Raw genomic sequence first — 18810 nt, forward strand, 5'->3', positions numbered from 1 at the left:
CAGTCTCTTTGGAATTTGTTTCCACCATAACTCTTGCAACAAGCAGGGACAAAGGGGGAGGATGACTGCGGGTTTGGGCAGCAGAATGCCATGAGGAGTGGGCTGCTGGCTGTCCAGCTCCAGGAGCTAAATACCTGCTGCTCTCAGAGACCCCAGGTGTGATCAGGATCCTGCTGGGCTAACACAGCACACAAAGCAGGACTGGCACAGTCTGCCTGTGCACTGTCCATGACAGAATTGCCCTGGGAATTGCTGCCTGGAGTGTATCCAAAGAGGCTGGAACATGTCCAAAGAAGGACAAGGAAGCTGGTGAAGAGCACAAGTCCCATGAGAAGGAGGGAGTAGCCTTTTCTCTTTTAGTCTGGAGAAAAGGAAGCTCAGGGTGACCTTGGTGCTCTCCAAACACCCCTGAAAGGAGGTTGTAGCCAGGTGGGGATCAGTCTCTTCTCCCAGGTAAGAAGTGGCAAGACAAGAGGAAGTGGCCTCAATTTGCAGCAGGGGTGATTTAGATTAGATAATAGGCAATTTTTTTTAATGGAACATCTTATCAAGTAGTAGAAGAGGAACAGATTGCCAAAGGAGGTGATGGAGTCAGCCTCCTGGAATGCTCAAAAAACGTGGATGTGGCACTTGAGGACATGGTCACTGACAAACGTGGTGGTGGTGCTGGGTTGATGGTTGGACTTGATGATGCTAGAGATCCTTTCCATGAGTCCAGGAACCAGGCTGATTTTAGGCCAGCTCAGCTCCTCTCTGGGTTGACATGTTCATGGTTGTAATCTGCAGGTTTAACAGCCCTTTTTCTCTAACAGGTGTCTGAAATTGGGAAGGAACATTAAGTTGAATCTAACTAATTAACCCCTTCTGTCTGGTTATTAGATACTGTTTCCATTTATGAATCTATATTTATAGAATATATAAATTCACCAAGTCCAGTAGCTATTCTGTGGGTTTGAGTTTTTCCCTCAGAAGAGACACCCCAACAATCCCAACCACCCTGTGCATCTCCTGCAGCTCTGGCAGCCTTGGGGCTGTGACCATTCCTGGGGAGCCTGTCCAGTGCCCCAGCACCCTCTGGGGGAAGAACCTTTCCCTGATATCCACCCTGACCCTCCCCTGACACAGCTCCAGCCATGCCCTCAGGTCCTGTCCCTCGTCACACAGAGAGGAGAAATCAGTGACAACTTCAGTAAAATAAATGGAGTCAAAATATTGCAAGATCAAGCCATTGCAAGATCTTTCTGAGTGGATGTTAAGTGCAAAATTTCCACCTAAATAAGAAATAAGAGAACAATCACTCCAAAACCAACTACTGCTCCACCTAGGTAATTTTTTTTTTCATTAACAATTCCATTTTTCTTCTGCAGAGTATACAAGAAAATGCCAAAAGTTCACTGATGCACAGTGGAGTGTCTTCCCTGTTACCACTAATGAATGATTATTTTCAGCCCCGAAAGTCTTGGATAAGGCGTCCAACACCTTTGTAACTTTTAGAATATAATTAAGGAGCAATGTCTTGTATGGAACCACATCACAAATGTCATGATGTAACTTAGCTGAAACAATGATCCTCATTTTACATTATTGAGAAAGAGGGTTCCAGTCCAGATTAACAAGGCTAAAAACCTTTAAAGACTGCTGGGCCAACATCCACATCAACCTTTCAATTCATGGATCTACATTAGGACCTTCTAGATGTCATCCAGGTCCTCAAGATTAATATTTCACCTTGGCTGTCTCTCTTTTTCCAGAGTTATCTTTCTGTAATAAATGATGTGATTAAGGTGTAATATGGGATTATCTGTGTTTTCTTTTTTTTTTTTTCAACTTGTTGACTCACTGGCTTTCATGCAGCCAGTTCCAGAAACTTCCATTCACAACAGAAACACCTCATTTACCTGCCTGAATGCATAATTTCTTCAGATGCACTTCAACCAGCAGACTTCTGCAAAATTCTCTCTTGCTGTCAGCTCGGTAACAACTTCATGAGTTTGTTGTTTAGGGTTTTTTTCCTGAAGAAATGAAAATGCTTCTGAAGACCAACAAGTTAAATGCAAAATTGAGCTAGTTAGTGCCAGCATTAGAAATCTGGAATTCTGGCTGCTTTTCAGAAAATTGTCCTCAATTTTCTGCATTTTCAGATCCTTACTTCTTATACTCGTACCATTCTGTTATCATTATTATACAAAGAGAAAGAAAATGGAGCTGGCTGAGAGATAAAAAGAAAAGTTAATGGAAGAGAAAGAACATTTAGTTAATTTCTACATATTGGATTGCAGTCAGATTCCTAAAATTATCCTTACAATGAAATAAAATACAGACAGCAAATATAAATATCAAAATACAGCCTCATACTTCTTCACAGTTTCAAGTGTGTCCAGCATTTTCCCTCAAATCCTTACACCTAATTAAAAAAGGATTTCTTCCATTCTTGCATGAATGTAACTCTAGGCTCTGTCCTGTGTTTTGTCCTTAGAAACTTGGAAATAACACTGAATTTATTGGGAGCAGTGTGTTTAGCGTGGATAGCAGGGTCTGGATTTTTCTTTACTATGTCTGACTGATGGAAAAATAGGTGGGGTTTTGGATAAGAATAAAAATATTAAATGTTATCAATTGCAGTAATGTCACTTTGCAACAATTGTTGATGGCTGAATATAACATGAAATAATTATGTGCAAGACTTCTTTAAATGTGTATGCTGAAGTCACACACATCTATGAAAGACATGACTTTAGAATGGGGAAATGAACATATGAATATATTAAATGAATTGATGTAAATGCAATCTGGATTTTCTTTTATTCTGAAAATCAGAGAGATGGTCAAATAAATATTTATGATTTGTGCAAACATCTTACAGAGTTAGTAGGTCTATTTCCTTTATTTAAGCTTGTAAAGTAATTTATCCTGATGGCAGTGAAGGATCTGGCAGAACAGGTCTGCCCTCGTTATCTGGCAGCACAAGTAGTGGTTATATCATTCAACTGATGAAGATGGATTCAAATCTCCAAGATATTTTTCAGTTCTTTTTGATTAAATGTGAAAGAGAAGTGCAGGGGAAAAATGGTGCAGCCAGCCAATATCATGCACCTTAATGCAAAATAAATGCTTATTAATTTTTGAGACATAAATCTAGAGGTGGGCCTTTTGTGCTGGACATTTTGCCACTGTTTGGCTTTAAGTAAATAGATTACACTTTGATTGACTTGAATTAATTTTTAAATAGCCCCTAAGGTATATGTATGGTATTTATTTGATTAGTGAACAGAGGCCAGTTCTATAATAAAGGCATATTTCTGCTGACCAGCAACAAATAGTATAACAGACATTCCTTCTTTAATAAATGTATAAAATGTGGTGTGGCAAACATTAGGGTTGAATGCAATTCCTAATCTCTCCATTTCAAGCTCTGGAATGTGATGATCCTGGGTTTAGATAACAATAGAAATACCAAGTAATATGAATAAGAAAGTAAATTTAAGTTCCTGAACATGTTTGTCTTCTGAAGCTGAGGAAGTGAAATTCTGCCTCTGACACTTCTTGCTGCTGTAGAGGCAGATGAGAGCCAGAGGGTTGTTAGAGGATGTAAAATCAGGCACTTCAGCTGCTACATCTCTCCTCTGACTCAGCACCTCTGAAAGTCCTTGTGCTCTTTCATGTGAGGAAAGGAATGAGAGCTGCAAGCCCCAGGGATGTACAAGACTATTATAACTTGTCTGGAGGTCTTGGAGAAGTGTCCAAGGCCCCAAGGCTAAGGCCCTTTGTCTCTTTATAGACGAGCAGGTGCAGAGTCAGTGAGGTCTCCGTGGACATCCACAGCACAAGCAGGCTGTGAGTTTCTCCAGAGAGCAGCTCGTGTGCAGTGGGCAGTGACAGTGGGTCAGCCCATTCCCTTGTTAGCCAGGAGAACTCCAGATTTCAAATCAGCAGAGAGAGAGAGAAGGATGGTTCAGCCATAATCCTGCTTTGGAGAGATGCTTCCATTCCCTTCCTTACAACTGAGACTTTCCCCACCAGCGCATGCAGGATTCCAGTTTCAGACCCATCAGTAGCTTTCCCCTGCCACTCTCCTGTCCACACCAACCTCAGCCACACCTCTGCTCTTCTCCCCTCTCTTTCTGGTTAGCTGCAGTCCTCATAATCCCCAGCTCTTCTTTTTCCTGAACCCTTTGCCAATAAATGTACACTGGTATGAATTTCATCATTTAAAAGCTACTTCAAGTTTTGCATAATTGAAGGAATCTGGACCTGACAGCATTTATGACCCTCTCAAACAATACTGACAGAGGCAGCCTGTGGCTTCCTTTATCTGGTTCCTACCTATCACCTCTGTGTTACCCATGTGTAATTTATATTTGATAACACGACATAGCCCTTTGGACTATTCAAATCATAGGTAAAAAGGCCTTACCAAAAGCACCTTAAAATGTCTTCCTGCACACATTCAGTGTGGGCATTTTGAACAGAATGTGTCTGTCTTGGTTTTGAAAGACCGGTATCTGCTGAGAAAGGCAGAAGCCTCCCTCAAAATGGAAAATGTAAACCTCCTCCCTCCAAATTGCTGTAAATTTTAAATTAAGGGGCTCTCAGGCAAAAAATATGGGAGCAAAAAATAACAGTTCTTTAATAGGGAAGAAAATAAAAAGATAAAATAAACAATGCAGTAATCCAAAACAATACTGACAGAGTCAGAACACAACCCGGCACCTTGTTGGTCAGGGTGTTGGTAGCAGTCCAATTGGAATTGTGGCTGCAGTCCTCCTGGAATGTCAGGTGTGGTTCCATTGGAGCAGGGATCCTGTAGAAGGCTGTAGTCTTCCATTGAAGATTCAGTGGAAGGTGCAGCTGTTCCTCTGGGAAAATCCAGTGGAGAAGAAGTGCTGTTGTTCCAGAATCTCATGATTATATCCAGCTAGGAATGCTTGGCTCCTCCCTCTGGGCTCACATCTCACAATGGGATGCTGTAGTTCTTATCAGCCATGCAGGGACATTCAAAAGCCTGTTATCAGCAGATGTCCTCTCCTGAGGGAGGAGTGCTTGTGGAAGAGATAAGGAAAACTGCCCACTTAACAGAAGGCAACTGCCATACAGATGGCAAATGGAATACAATTTGCTTGGATATCCAGGACAGTGTCCAGACCAGCTTCAGTCTTTTTCAGTGTCACTATGTTGGTACTGCCCTGAATGTGAAGGGTTAACTATGCAGCAAATGAGAAAATTGTGACTGTCTTAGATTTGGGGATCATTATTAAAACTCTAGAAAATGAGAAACATTGACAAATGCTTTGTTTCATTTTTCAACCCAGAAAAACCCTAATTTAAATGACACTATTTTTAGCTTTACTCTATAATCCACTATTATGCAAACAAACTTCAAGAGAATGAAGGATTTAAAACACTTGGAATCAATATTTAAATTGTATTTTTGTCATACACTGAAAATATAAATGATGGTGCCCTGTAGTACAGGATCACGGGCAGGATGATTTTGCGCTTGAAAAGAGCAAGAAGCTTTTGGGACCTAAGTCCTGTATGATCTTCTGGAGGATACTGCAGCTGCTAGCTAGAAGATCAATCACTTGACTTGTATTTGATTTGACAGCTATGAATGCTTTTAGAAGCAGTCTGGTGGGCTTAGAATGGTATCCTTGAAAGTGAAACATCACACATCAGTGTAAGCTTAGGATAATTGCATGAATCAGAATTTACAGGGAACTAAGACAAAAATGTTTCATACTGGGTAAGCGGGTTTATTTGAAAAAATGAGAAAAAAACCTAAAGTTAAATGTCGCAGACATCTTTTATGGGAAATTCTTTCCATAGGATTTTTCCTCCTGAGAAGCTGAGAGGCCTCAGGAACAAAATGTAAATATTGATCATCTGCTGCTGTGGAATGCAACAGGTGGATCTTTGATTGGCTGGTGTTGGATGTTTGTAATTAATGGCCGATCACAGCCCAGCTGGCTTGGACAGAGAGCCCGAGCCACAAACCTTTATTATCATTCTTTCTTATTCTATTCTTAGCTAGCCTTCTGATGAAATCCCCTCTTCTATTCTTTTGGTATAGTTTTAATGTAATATATATGATAAAATAATAAATCAACCTTCTGAAACATGGAGTCAGATCTTTGTCTCTTCCCTCATCCTAAGACCCCTGTGAACACGGTCAGAGTTAAATACTGAAGAGTAGAAATACCAATATCTGAGTTACTACTTCTTTCATATTAGAGCAAAAGGAACCACGGTGAGATCAGATTCAGCAATCTCTATTCCTTGCTCTGGAGGGTTGTTTTGCTATTAATTTTTGTTTGTTTTCAGGGGGCTCCATTTGTTTTCTTGTCCAAAATGCAATAAAAGCTTTTTGAAAAGCTGACTGGTGACCTGCACCAGGCAGATCTCCAAAGCAGAGGCATCTTCCAAAGCCTGAAATGAAAAAAAAGCCCTCATATTCATTTGATTCAATGGAAATATAGATCTGTTCCTCTTTTATTTGGAGACCATTCCCTATAATTCACTGACTCAGGCTGACCGGTCCTTTAAGTGCTCAGTCCAAATAACCTTAATTCTCTTCCCACATATCCTGAATAGTGGTCTCCCTTCATCCATCCATGGCAGGCCTGTCTCTGCCTCCAGAAAGAAAGTAAATCTCTTTTTCACTGACATCAGTTCAGGCACCAAGAGATGTCCAGCCAGCCACCAGGGTAACTGAGCCAGCTATCTGACATATTATTGACATAACATATATTTTAGTCATCAGTTATCTTGAATTATTTCTACCTGAATTTCTAACTTCAGGCGTGTCTTGTGCAAAGCTTCTTTCTGAGCTAACTTGCATTGAGTTGATGGCATTGACTGATGGCATTAGCACATGAGCCAAAGGAGCACCAGGCCAGTTGAATTATTCAGCCTGACATCCAAAGGCATACACATGGATAAAACAAGCTGCTGGCTGTCCAGTGCTCTGCCTGGCATCATCATTTCCCAAGGTACCTGTCTCTGAGAAGTGCTTCTCAGAAAGCAGGAGCTCAGCTGAGGGGATAGGTGAGAAAGACAATCAATTTTCTTCCACTTGAGCCCATTGGGAGAGATCATGGAGGCTGGGCCTTTGCAAACACTTTGTTTGACATCGTTACTCCCTACACTAAAGCTTATAGATTATCTGCTCTACCCCTTCAAAATATTCCCTGGCTGCCCACACAGCAGATTGTGCTTTGAGGCATCCAGAAAGTGCCAGAGAAGCTGGGAAAATTTTATTTCCCATCTACCCATCTCCTGCAGAAAGAAAGGTTTTAGCAGGAAAACCACTCAGCATTTAAAATATTAATTCAGATTCTCTCCTGTGTGAGCCTGAAGCATTTTTCAGGCTGTGGGTTTTACTGGACTTGTGGTCAGGACTCTCAGGTTCAGTCCTTGACTCAGGAGAAGCTGGATCTCTGTGGCCTTTCCCCTGTTTGCACAGCAGAGGTGGCACAGGGATATCAGCACAGAACTTGTCAGTCAAAAGATCTCAAGTCAGAAGGATCAGGTGTTATTCACTTCAAAGCAGTGGTTCATGGCACCTTGTTATGGCCTTTCACAGACAAAGCTGAATTTGGGGAGTTAATTTGGCAGGTGGGTGTTTATTTCCATAACACTAGTTGGAGAGCTTTGAAGTCCTAGCTCTCTTCCCCTTTCCCTACTCCTACTTTTAGAAGGCTGTGTGTATTTTAACTAGATGTGGTATTGATCTGGTAAGACACAGAATAAAACCCTAGCAAAACAATCAAGTGGAGAGATGAAAAAGGGAAAAAAAGAAGTGGCCTGAAATTGCTTATAAGTGCTTGTTATATTTCTAATGCTTTTTAGTAACCCAAAGGACAATCTTGTCTTTTTTTTTTCTCCTGCTTTTTTTTTTTCAATGTGCAGGAAAGGATGCATGTATTTGGCATAAATCAATTATCTAAATATCATTTTTAGCTAAAGGCAGGCCAAGGTGAGAAGAAGCCAAAGCATTTCTGAAAAGCAAACAAGGCAGTTTGCAAACACTCCTTAAAAGACAGGAACAAATAGCCAGACACACTGAGTTCATTTTGCCCAACTTTAGTGTCCAAGGGGACACTAAAGCTCCCTCTGTGATAACTGGGAACAGCCTGCAAGGTGTGTACAGAGGAGATCCAGCACGGTCACTCTCAGCAGACTTTGACCAGTAATGACAAAGGACACAGCTCACTTAATTTAGAAATCGACAAAAGACTGAAATATATTGTGCTCTAGAAATGCTAATTTCTTTTTGCTGACCACAACTTGGGGAATAGTTCAGATAAGGACTGGGTTTAGATTAGATACTTGCAAGAAATTATTCAGTTTAAAGAGTGCGGAGGCCTTGGCACAGGTTGCCCAGAGCAGGTGTGGCTGCCTTATCCCTGGAAGTGTCCAAGGCCAGGCTGGATGGGGCTCTGAGCATTCCCCACTTCATCTGCTCCACATCTTTAGTAAAACAGGGCATATCTATCCTAAAGGCAGGTGAGACCTGTACTCCATAGTACCTGATTGCCCATCTGGCAACATATTTGTGTGACCGTGGTCACAGGGGTTTTCATGTTGACTCCATGATCAGAAGGCTTGATTTATTATTTTATGATATATATACTACATTATTACTATACTAAAAGGAATAGAAAAGAAAAGGCTTCTTCAGAAGCTGGCTAACCTAAGAATAGAATAGAAAAGAATGATAACAAAGGAGCTCTCTCCAACTCTGTCCCAGAGAGAGCTCAGTCCTTGATTGGCCATTAATTGTAAACATCCAGGATGGGCCAATCACAGGTGGACCTGTTGCATTCCACAGCAGCAGCAAACCATTGTTTACATCTTGTTGCTGAAACTTCTCCGCTTCAGCAGGAAAAATCCTAATGAAAGGATTTTAATGAAAAGATGTCTGCGGCATATTTGTATTCACAGATTTTCGGGACATCAGACTTGTTGCACATCCTTGTTCCCAGAAGGTTTGGTACTACCTGTGTAGCTGAGGAGATAGATTATTTTAATCTATGGGTGTAAATACAGAGGGAAAGTCTGCAGTTTGTGCTGTCCAAGAGTCTCAGATATTATTTGTCCAGAAACTCCAAGCTTTCTCCCTATGAAATCACATAGGATGCCAGTTCTTTGCCTCCTGCTCTTCCCCTGCAGAGGAGGGAGGTGTAAATTCAAATCTGCTTCCATATGAGAGCATGGAAAACCAGACTGGAGTCTAGTTTTAGATGTTACAAAAGTCCCAGATAGGGTAGTCACCTTAGTCTAGAAAGTTGCTGATTTTCCTCTGTGCTTAGAAATCTCTGGGAGCAGTTTCCCTGAAGAAGCAAGATCAGCTTCCTGCTATCAGCAGAGGGGACCTTGACCATTCTGCATGAAACAACCACATCACAACCCAGATAGGCAAGACAGTGCATTTTCAGTCAATTCCTTTCCTTCAGGAGGCCCTTTACATTTTGTGTTGTACACCTTGTACAAACAGAATGAAGTAAAACCCTGTGTCCTAAATAGGGCTGGACTTCAGAGGCATCACATTTACTGAAACTCAAAAGGAGGATCACAAATCAAGGGGGGCTGTGCTGACCTGTGGATGCTCTTATACTTATGAAAGCATTGTCCTTACAGCACCAGAGAAATGAACTGTGCTTTTACCTGTTGCCATCTGACACATATAGCTCAACCATAAATAACTAACTGATGCACCCATTGAACTGCTGGTTTCAGGTCGGAGTTTCCTTCTGTGCCCCCAAGAAAAGCAACATCAGCATCATTTCCCAGACTCATGGGAAAAGTTAATCGACTGCACCCCATAGTTGTTCCCCTGCATCTTTATTTCTTCATTTTACTCGGTGTGTGAACCCTCCTTGTGGTCTGAATTGCAGCAGAAAGCACAGGAGTAGCACCACTGAAGCTGTAACATGAGCCTGGATATGTACAGTATATTTTTCCCCTTGTGATGGCCCTCATGGATGAGCTCACAGTGAATTTGTTTGATCCTGAGCTCTGACTTTTCCGGATTCATGGACACTGGCATATGCAGTCATTTCAAATTGGTTGGTGGGCTTAAAGCTCACTTCATTTGTCTCTAGCTATATAAAACTGCACTTTTTTCATTATTTTGCACTAGCTGCTGTCTTGCTTTTTGGGGACTATGCCAGGCAACTCTTGTTCTTGCTTTCCTTTGTGCTATGTGGCTGAGTCAAGGGAATTAGCACAACGTGGAATTAGCCCAACATGTGAAATTAGCACAACATGTGGAATTAGCACAACATGTGGCACTGCTTCACTATCAGTCACTGAAGGGAAAAGCTTGGTTTCTTCAACACCCTGTGTTCTCTGCAGCTTTTAGGAGCAGCATCTAAAAACAGGGTTTGCCAAAGCCTTTCTGGTCTCACTTCACAGGATAATTTCGTACACCATTTGTCTGCATGGTTGGCTGGGGGCAATTTTATTAAAAAGTTCAAGCTAAAGCAGTGGAGAAAAGGAAAGAAGGCAGAAAGCAAGGGACTGTCCTTATCTTGACATGTGGAAAAATCTAAAAGTAATTTGGTGAGGTTGGAGTGGAAGGAACTGTCCAGGGAGGTGATGGAGTCACTGTCTCAGGAGGTGTTTAAAGAAAGACTGGACATGGCACTTACTGCCGTGGTCTGGTTGATAGGGTGGTGATCAGTCACAGGTTGGACTGGCTGGTCTCAGAGGCTCTTTCCAACCAAATGATCCTGTGATCCTGTAACTGCTAAACCAGGGCTGACCCAAACAGCTGGAATTACACCAGGAGCCATAAGTAGGACTCAAATCCTGACTGAAATGATATACAAGTGATGATTTATTAGTTAACATTGGTTAGTACAGAAAAAAAGATGGTGTAGAAAGCAGGTGGAGGAGGCACATGCTCATGGAGACTTAGATGCAACTGTAGATCAAAATTTTCCTTCAGCAGACCCAAGGTGGGGCCCTAATTTACCTGGGCTGGAGAGCACTTGGCAAGGTACCACTGATGGGCATTATTTGGTGTGAAGCTTGCAGGACTGAAAGCCATGAACTGGTCAAAACTGTTTGAGGTAAAGCAGGACAGGACTGTGACTTTCATCAAATGATGGAAGGTGACTGCCAGAAAATACACTAATCTGGATCCTGAGAATCTAGAGGAGGCTATGCAGTTAGAAACTATCTTTATAGTTTCTGTAAAGATTGAAATAGTTTCTAAACATAGAAATATAACTTCTTTATAGCACATTCGACTCTAGATATTAGAAACAAACTCCAGAAAATGGAAGAACCGGAGTGGTGTGACTCAAGAAAGTTGTTAGATGAAGCTTGGAAAGCATATTAAAACAGAGATAGGTCGAGAAAAGGAAATGTGACAGGCTGGAAAGGAAAGGTAGAGCCACAAAAACCTACTTGGAACTCTAGAGGGTGCTAAGGGACCGCCCAACAGGGCAGGAGAAAGAGGAAGGAGAGGCTGAAGAATCCATCACCTCCCGGCCAAGGATTAGAGGAAAACCAGAGCACACTGGTAAGGAAAAGGGAAAAGGGGCCTTGGAAGCGGGAATGGCCGCAGGCTGAGGAGCTGGACCCTGCCTTGCAGGCTGTTAACAGAGAAGATGGAGATTGAAGGGAAACGGGGGTTTCTACCCCAGCTGAACCCCTGAGGCTGGGAAAGAAGAAGTGGAATTTTTGATAAGTACAGGGGCAACTTATTCTGTATTGAATACAGGTAAAGGAAAACTCAGTAAAGATGTGGTAAATGTAAACTGGTAAATTGTAAATTGCAAATTGCTGGTAGTTAAATGTAAATTGGTACACGTGGTAAATGTAAATATAACTGGTGCTACAGAGAAAAGTGAAACTTGGTCATTTTTACAGCCCATGAAATTTAAATTAGGAAAGAACTGCACTACTCATCAATTTCTATACATGCATTAATGCCCAGTCCCCTTGTTGGGGAGAGAGTTCTGGGGAAAATGGGATGTTCAGATAACCTGAGGGGACCTGGGGGTCCTGATGCAGAAGCTGGGAACCTGGAGGAGACCTGTTGGCTATTTCTCCAAACAGCTGGACAACATGAGCAGAGGATGGCTGGGATGCTTGCAAGAGATTGCTGCAACTGTTCTCCTGATCCAAGGGGCCAGGAAGCTCAGGGCTGGACAGCACATCCCTGCTTTTGTCCCTCACATGGTGACATCCATATTGGAGCAAAAAGAGGGGCATTGGCTGTCCCAGCAGGATGCTCAGATACCAAGTTGTGCTCGTGGAACAGGATGACGTGGAGTTAAAGATGACAGCAGCCATGAATCCAGCAGTTTTCCTTGATCCAAAGGCAGTAGGTGAGGGAGCCCTGACACAGGATTGTCTCCAAACCATGGAACAGGTATATTCCAGCAGAACCCGCTTGCAGAATGAACCAATAGGGAGTCCTGATTTAGAATTATTTACAGATGGCAGGAGTTTCATAAAAGATGGGAAATGGATGGCAGGATAGGCAGTGGTGACTGCCAGTGAGCTATTAGAAGCTCAGTCTTTACCAGTTAATACATCAGACCAAAAAGCAGGGATAATAGCACTAAAACAAGCATTGAACTTGGCAGTGGGCAAAAGAGTGAATATCTGGATTGATTCTAGATATGCATTTGTTGTGATTCATGCCCATGGAGCCATAAGCAAAGGAAGAGGACTGCTATTGGCTCAAGGATCATCTATTCAACACAGAGAAGAAATTTTACAACTTCTGAAAGAAGTTAAAAAACCAAAGGAGGTGGCAGTGATGCATTGTAAAACACTTCAATCTGGACAAACTAATGTTAGAGTGGGAAACAGACTGGCAGACACAGCAGCTTGAGAAGCAGCTGAAAAAGGCATCCCAACCTTCTTTTAGTGTTAGTGCCACAAAAATAAATTGACTTAATTGAAGGCTAATTCTGACAATGAAGATCAATATTTAGAAAATATGCAAAAGCCACTAAGATCCAAGAGGGATGGTGGGTAACAAACAGCCAGGAGGTTATAGTTCCACTTCCTGTAAGGAGGAAAGTAATGGAAAAAGAACGCAACAAATCCCTCAGGGGAACTGAGTCCCTGACATCTAGTCTCCAAAACTCTGTACTTAATTTGGGAATGACTGAAATAGAAAAATCTGTTACAGTGCAATGTCCAATTTGTTTAAAAAACAATCCCATAAGCAAGAAAAGGCCACCTCCTGGAACACCTTCACAAGGCTTAAGGGCAGAATGTTGCCAGATGAAAAATTGTTTGCACCTGGTGGGCCAAGACAATGATCATTCCTGAAAAACCACTGGCCTATGGAACTGCACCATGCCCATTCTGTAGGAAGAAGAACTGGAGAGGAGCCAGACCAGTTGTGCCAACTTTTATCAGTTCACCAGGCAGTCAGGTTTGACTTTGGGATCACCAGCCACCAGGGACCACCAAAAAGACCCCCAGGACAGAAAAACACATCTGCAGAGAGGAGGGAAAATATGTTAATCATTTTGGAGAAATGATTATCAAATGTATGTTTATTCCAGGAAAATCAATGAATATGTGTGCAAAATAAAGCCTCTAAATAGGAGCTTTTTCTGTATTCAGCATGCACAATATTCCAGAGGATATCCCCACATGCATCCAGCCAAATAAATAATGCCTGCTTCTTAATGCTACAGTGGTGTTAAAGAGTTTGCATTTTTACCTATTTTTTGTAACACTGGAAGCAGAGTGTTAATAGCAATGCCATATAAATTGAAGAAGAGTAATCAATAAGTTTCAGCAAGAATTAATTACGACCCCTTTTGGAGGGGTCACTGTTTCATGTCACATGCAGCTTTTTCTTTAGGGAATTTTTTGTCACTTTTCCAGCTGTTTCTGCATTTGGATCATCCCAGAATTTGAGATTATCATATTTCAGTTAAAATCATTTCAGCTAAAATCATGATCTGTTGAATTATCACACTGATAAGAAGAAGCCCTGGGAACATTAGTGGTTTGTACTTCTTTTCCACATTGAATTCCACCAGTTTCAAAAGCCATGCATACAAGAAAGGCTATTTTACAGTTCTGCTGGGACTTTCCTTCTAAGACTTCGATAGTGCACAAAGAATTTAGGAGAAGGACACCTAAAGACTTGGTCAATTCCTATAGAAATACAATGTCAGCAGGTCATGTTTCTTTCTTTCTTTGTTAGCTGTACATTAGAAACCTCCTTCCAGTAGAGATGGATGGATGGATGGATGGATGGATGGATGGATGGATGGATGGATGGATGGATGGATGGATGGATGGATGGATAAACTACTGCTAAGGCATGTTTATACTGCACTACTGCTTTTATAATTAGAGAATGGCAAATGGGTTTTAGCCTGCCTTGGGAGAAAACATTGAGTTCATGAATCCATTGGTTCTGCTCTGCAACTCTAAAATGCACCACCAGGGCTAATGATTCACCAGTTTAATGTGAAAGGGCTGTGATTGCAACAAGGGGCAACATGTCTCACTAGCTGCTGTCCTGCCTTCAACAAACATTTATGCACCAGTCCTAGGTGGTTCCCAAACACAAATAGTTACACATTACTGCAGAGTATTTTTTCTGTCCCAGCTTTTCAAAAGAGAAAGATTAGGAGAACCCAATTACATGACTGTGATAACACTGCGCATAGCCATGAGCACTAACAGAAATTTTAAGCAATTCTACAAGACAGAGAAAATTAATGGGCCATTCAATGAAGCCTGTGAATATAACCAGCTGTAGGATTAATAGTATCCAGGACAGGAGAATCAACGTGTAATCCCTCTGCTGCAAGGGATTGAGGGGGATTTATCTGGCCTTGCAGGAAGTTTGGGAGTGGGACCTGGAGTGAACAGGGACCTGTGAGTGAACAGACTCTCAGCTGCAGGAATGCAGGAATGCAGGACATGAACAAGACATGAACAGGTAAGAGGGATGATGGCAGAGTCTTAAAATGGGAAGTACCAGAGTTGCTGCATATTAATATATATATATTAATGTGCATACATAGATGTTGCATATATATACACATATATATGTTTATATGCATGTAACTGCATGCATATATTTATATCTATCTGGATATAGTTATTATATGGCGAATTATTTCACTTCCAAGTCAATAGATTGGATGGTCAGAGGTAGGACAATGTGAGTGCAGGAGTAGGAAAGGTACTGGAGGATGGAGAGGAATCTGAACTCCAATTAAACAGGTCAGTAACATGACCTTCAACCCACTCCCCTCAGGGTAGGGGCGGGGAGAGAAATAATTGGGAATGAACAAACTCAGAGACCCTTTCTGCTCATAGAAGGGAAGGGTCAGGCCCACAGAGATCTTATGATGCCCTTCACTGAACTAGTTAAACATCTAAAGTAAGAACCTGTAGCCACTGCTCTTCTCCTGATCTGACTGGAAGGGTTTAGAAATCCCTTCAAAAGAGGAAGAGAACCAGGCCAATAGAATAACAAAAACTGACAGGCAAAAAAATCAGGAATTGCCAGTGATAAAAAGGAAAAGAGGGAAAGCAAAAACTGAAGGGCAGAAAGAAGCAGAGTAGGATTCAATACACAGCACAGAAGCTGCTCCTTCTCCTGGCCACTGGACTGGTGAGGATGAACTGAAAGTAGAAAGGACAAGAAGACTCCAAGCAGCTTGAAACACCAAGAGGCCACAGAAGCACCTTCCAGAGATGCATAACTCAGACGTGATCTGCTTTGCTGTAGGGAGTATCTTATGGGTAAGTCATCTTTGACTTTCCTCTTCATGGGGTCTCTGCTCAGCTATGGAGTTACCTTGGAAAGATGGAGGGCCATTAGGAATAATAATTTCCCAGGTATTAGAAAGAGCTGGACATTTAAAAGGCACACACAGAGAAGATAATATTTGCTCCTATTGCAGGGATGGTAACTCAGATATCAGGGTACCCAAGGAAAAGGAATGAAAAGGGCAGGAGTACTGGAGGGACAGAGCAGTTTTCACCAGGGTGGGTATAATAGGAAGCAGGGTATTTAAATGTTCTTAATATTTGAGCATGGAGAAGGATCTACAGATGGAGAATGACATGGCTTGTAGTGGAGGAAAGAAAGGTTGTGGTGATAATGAAGTTCAGAACAATACTAAGTAAGATTTGAAGGACCACAGGAAGTTAATATATGAAACAAGAGTATTCATAAGAGTAACTTCAAATCTACACAAAATGTACAATAGAAACAATGGAAGATAGATAACAGTGCTTCCTTACAATAGGAGATCCAGACTCATAATATGAAAGATATACAAGATGCATTTGACAAAGATTTCATTCACTCTAGCTGTGTCTTTGCTGCTTTTCTCCTTCTAGTTCCCCCACGTGAGAGGTGAGGAAGGCTGCCTTAACACTGAACTGTTAAGTATTTGTCAATCTTGCTCTTCTTTAGAGAAAAGGCAATAGTGGACATGGGCGGTATGACCTGATGGTTGACATTTTCCAGAAAATCTTATTTAGTTGTATTAAAAATTCATGTAAAATCACCATTACTGTCACTATGAACTGTACAACTTACTATTTTTATTGATCAACATGCTGATTGTGTGGTACTGCTCCTGCTGCCTATTTGCATTACTGCAATAGTTAGGAGCCTTCTGGTGTAATTTCAATTGACTGGGATTATGAATTGAGAATCAAACTTTCCTTGAAAAAATGGTTTAAAATATACCACTTTGGTGAATATTTTTATCAGTGATATAATTTTTAAGAATAATGGAAATGAAATATTGACAAAAAAGAAAAAAACAAACATGAATGCAGATCTCTAAGGTTTGCAAAGGGAATTAGGTAAGGACAAATATTAATAAAACAATCAAGCTATAAAGCCAAGAGAAGGGAAATTCACCCAACAGGGATATTGATGAGGTTGGACAGCTGTGTCCTCACAAAGCACAATGAGTATTTCATCATTGTGGCATCTGGAATCTGGGCAGTGGGTGAGGATCATGAGGGGAGAGGGAGCAGGGTACCATAGGGATCTTTGCCTTTATTTGGTGTTCTGTAGATAACTATTTTGTACCCTCTTCTCTTCAGCTGTTCCGGTACAGAATGGAACCATCTGTGGTATATCTGGTAAGACAACATGTTTACTCTAAATATCTGCATCTCTAGACAATTCCAGTAGCAAAGGATGGGATTAAATGTGACCTGCTCAAGAGTGATGCCACCCCCTCCTTTTCCCTGGGATTCTCTAAAGCTCCTCAAGAGCAAGGCAACCCCTCAGATATCTCACTGCCTTTAACAAAAGTTGACCCACCCGCCTCCTTTTTTGTTCCACATATTTAGTCATATGAACACTATTAATAAATTATTCATGGCACCATATGCCTTTCAAAAAACTGATTTTTAAAGTAAGTTCTGTCTGATTTCTTAGTTATTACCACCAGGATGAGATTAAGAAGGATGGTAGTTGTTGAACATCTGGAGGGCTGAAGAAGATTGCAAGGTCCAATTTTTCCTCTCTGCTTGTCACTCATGACAAGATGTCTGGCATTTCTAGTTTTGGTCCCCTAGTACAAAACAGATGTTGGCAAACTGAAGCCAGTCCCCTGGAAAGCCAATAAAAAGAACCAGGCTTCTTCAGCCTGGAGGAAGCTAAGGGGATAAAGTAATTGCAGTTTTCCACTACCCAGGGGGGAGCTTTAGAGAAAATAGAGACTTCTCAGAGGTGCTCAGTAGAAGCACATAAGGCAGCTAACCAAACTGAAGACAGGAAAATTCTAATTAGACAGGAGTAAAAAATGCTTCCCCTGACAATGGTGCAGCACTTGAACAGGTGCCTGGAGGGAATGATGGATCTGCATCCCTGGATACTGTTCAAACTCAGCTGGACAAAGCCCCAGGTGACTGTTCAGCTTTGAGGTTAGCCATGCTGTAAGCAATCAGAGACATTAGGAGGTGTCCTGTAAACAAAACCTTTCTGTCCTCATTGTGTGTGCCCTCCGGTTGCAGGCTGGTGCTGGTGCTCGGGGGGCTCCTGCTGCTGTGTGGCCTGGTCTCTGTGTGCGTCAGGTGCTGCTTCCAGTGCCAGCAGGCAGGGGACGAGGCGGGCCCCCGGCCCTATGAGGTCACCGTCATTGCCTTCGACCATGACAGCACCCTGCAGAGCACCATCACCTGTGAGTTGGCCTTGCCCCATGCTGGGCCCCTCAGCACCCTGCGAAGGGAGGGCTGCCCTGTAAGGCCCAGCTGGTGACGCCTCGGGGCTGGCACAGGGAGGGAAGTTCATGGCAGGATGGAGGGAAAGCGACCTCTGTGCGTGCTGCAAGCTGAGGTGTCAGCTGTGAGACGTGTTTGGGTGGAACAAGGGTTCAGTGGCAGTTCAGGAGACAGGAACTGAGGGATGCTGCTGGCGGGATTTCACACACATACTCTTTTAGGGAAAGCTGAAGGAGCGGGAAAAGGAAAACATTCTGGCTGTGGGAAGAGAAGATCCTATGGCCTGTGGGTATCCCTGCCCTCCTCTAACCACACAATGCCTTCAGGGTGAGGCAAACAGCTTTGGTCTCCTCTCTTGCAGCTCTCCACTCGGTGTTCGGGCCTGCTGCCAGGAGGATTTTAGCCGTGGCCCACTCGCACAGCGCTGCCCAGGGCACCCCGCCCCTCTGTGCCCCTGACACCCCTCCTGTGTATGAAGAAGCGCTGCACATGAGCAGGTTCACCGTGGCCAAGGCGGGCCACAAGGTGCCGGACCTGGAGCCGGTGCCGGAGGAAAAGCCACAGGCGCCCGCCGAGGGCAAGGACGCCCAGTCAGCCCTCCCAGGACACTGA

At 42.5% G+C, this 18810-nt stretch overlaps 1 protein-coding gene across 1 annotated transcript; it reads left to right on the plus strand.

Moving 5' to 3' along the window:
* Nucleotides 1-15702: 15702 nt before the first annotated feature.
* TMEM52B (transmembrane protein 52B) lies at nucleotides 15703-18810 on the plus strand. The gene is made up of 5 exons (XM_058023266.1): nucleotides 15703-15750; nucleotides 16354-16397; nucleotides 17074-17112; nucleotides 17956-18158; nucleotides 18560-18810. Exons 1-5 carry the CDS (start codon nucleotides 15703-15705, stop codon nucleotides 18808-18810), a joined length of 585 nt encoding a protein of 194 aa, XP_057879249.1.

This window comes from Melospiza georgiana, chromosome 4 (assembly GCF_028018845.1).
Source record: "Melospiza georgiana isolate bMelGeo1 chromosome 4, bMelGeo1.pri, whole genome shotgun sequence".
NCBI lineage: Eukaryota > Metazoa > Chordata > Aves > Passeriformes > Passerellidae > Melospiza > Melospiza georgiana.

Excerpts from the sequence above, each read along its gene's own strand:
- TMEM52B (XM_058023266.1), top strand. The coding sequence starts at position 15,703 with ATGCATAACTCAGACGTGATCTGCTTTGCTGTAGGGAGTATCTTATGG. Across the intron at positions 16,398-17,073 it reads GGCTGCCTTAACACTGAACT|CTGTTCCGGTACAGAATGGA; the intron begins GTTAAGTATTTG and ends TCTTCTCTTCAG. Across the intron at positions 17,113-17,955 it reads AACCATCTGTGGTATATCTG|CTTTCTGTCCTCATTGTGTG; the intron begins GTAAGACAACAT and ends TGTAAACAAAAC.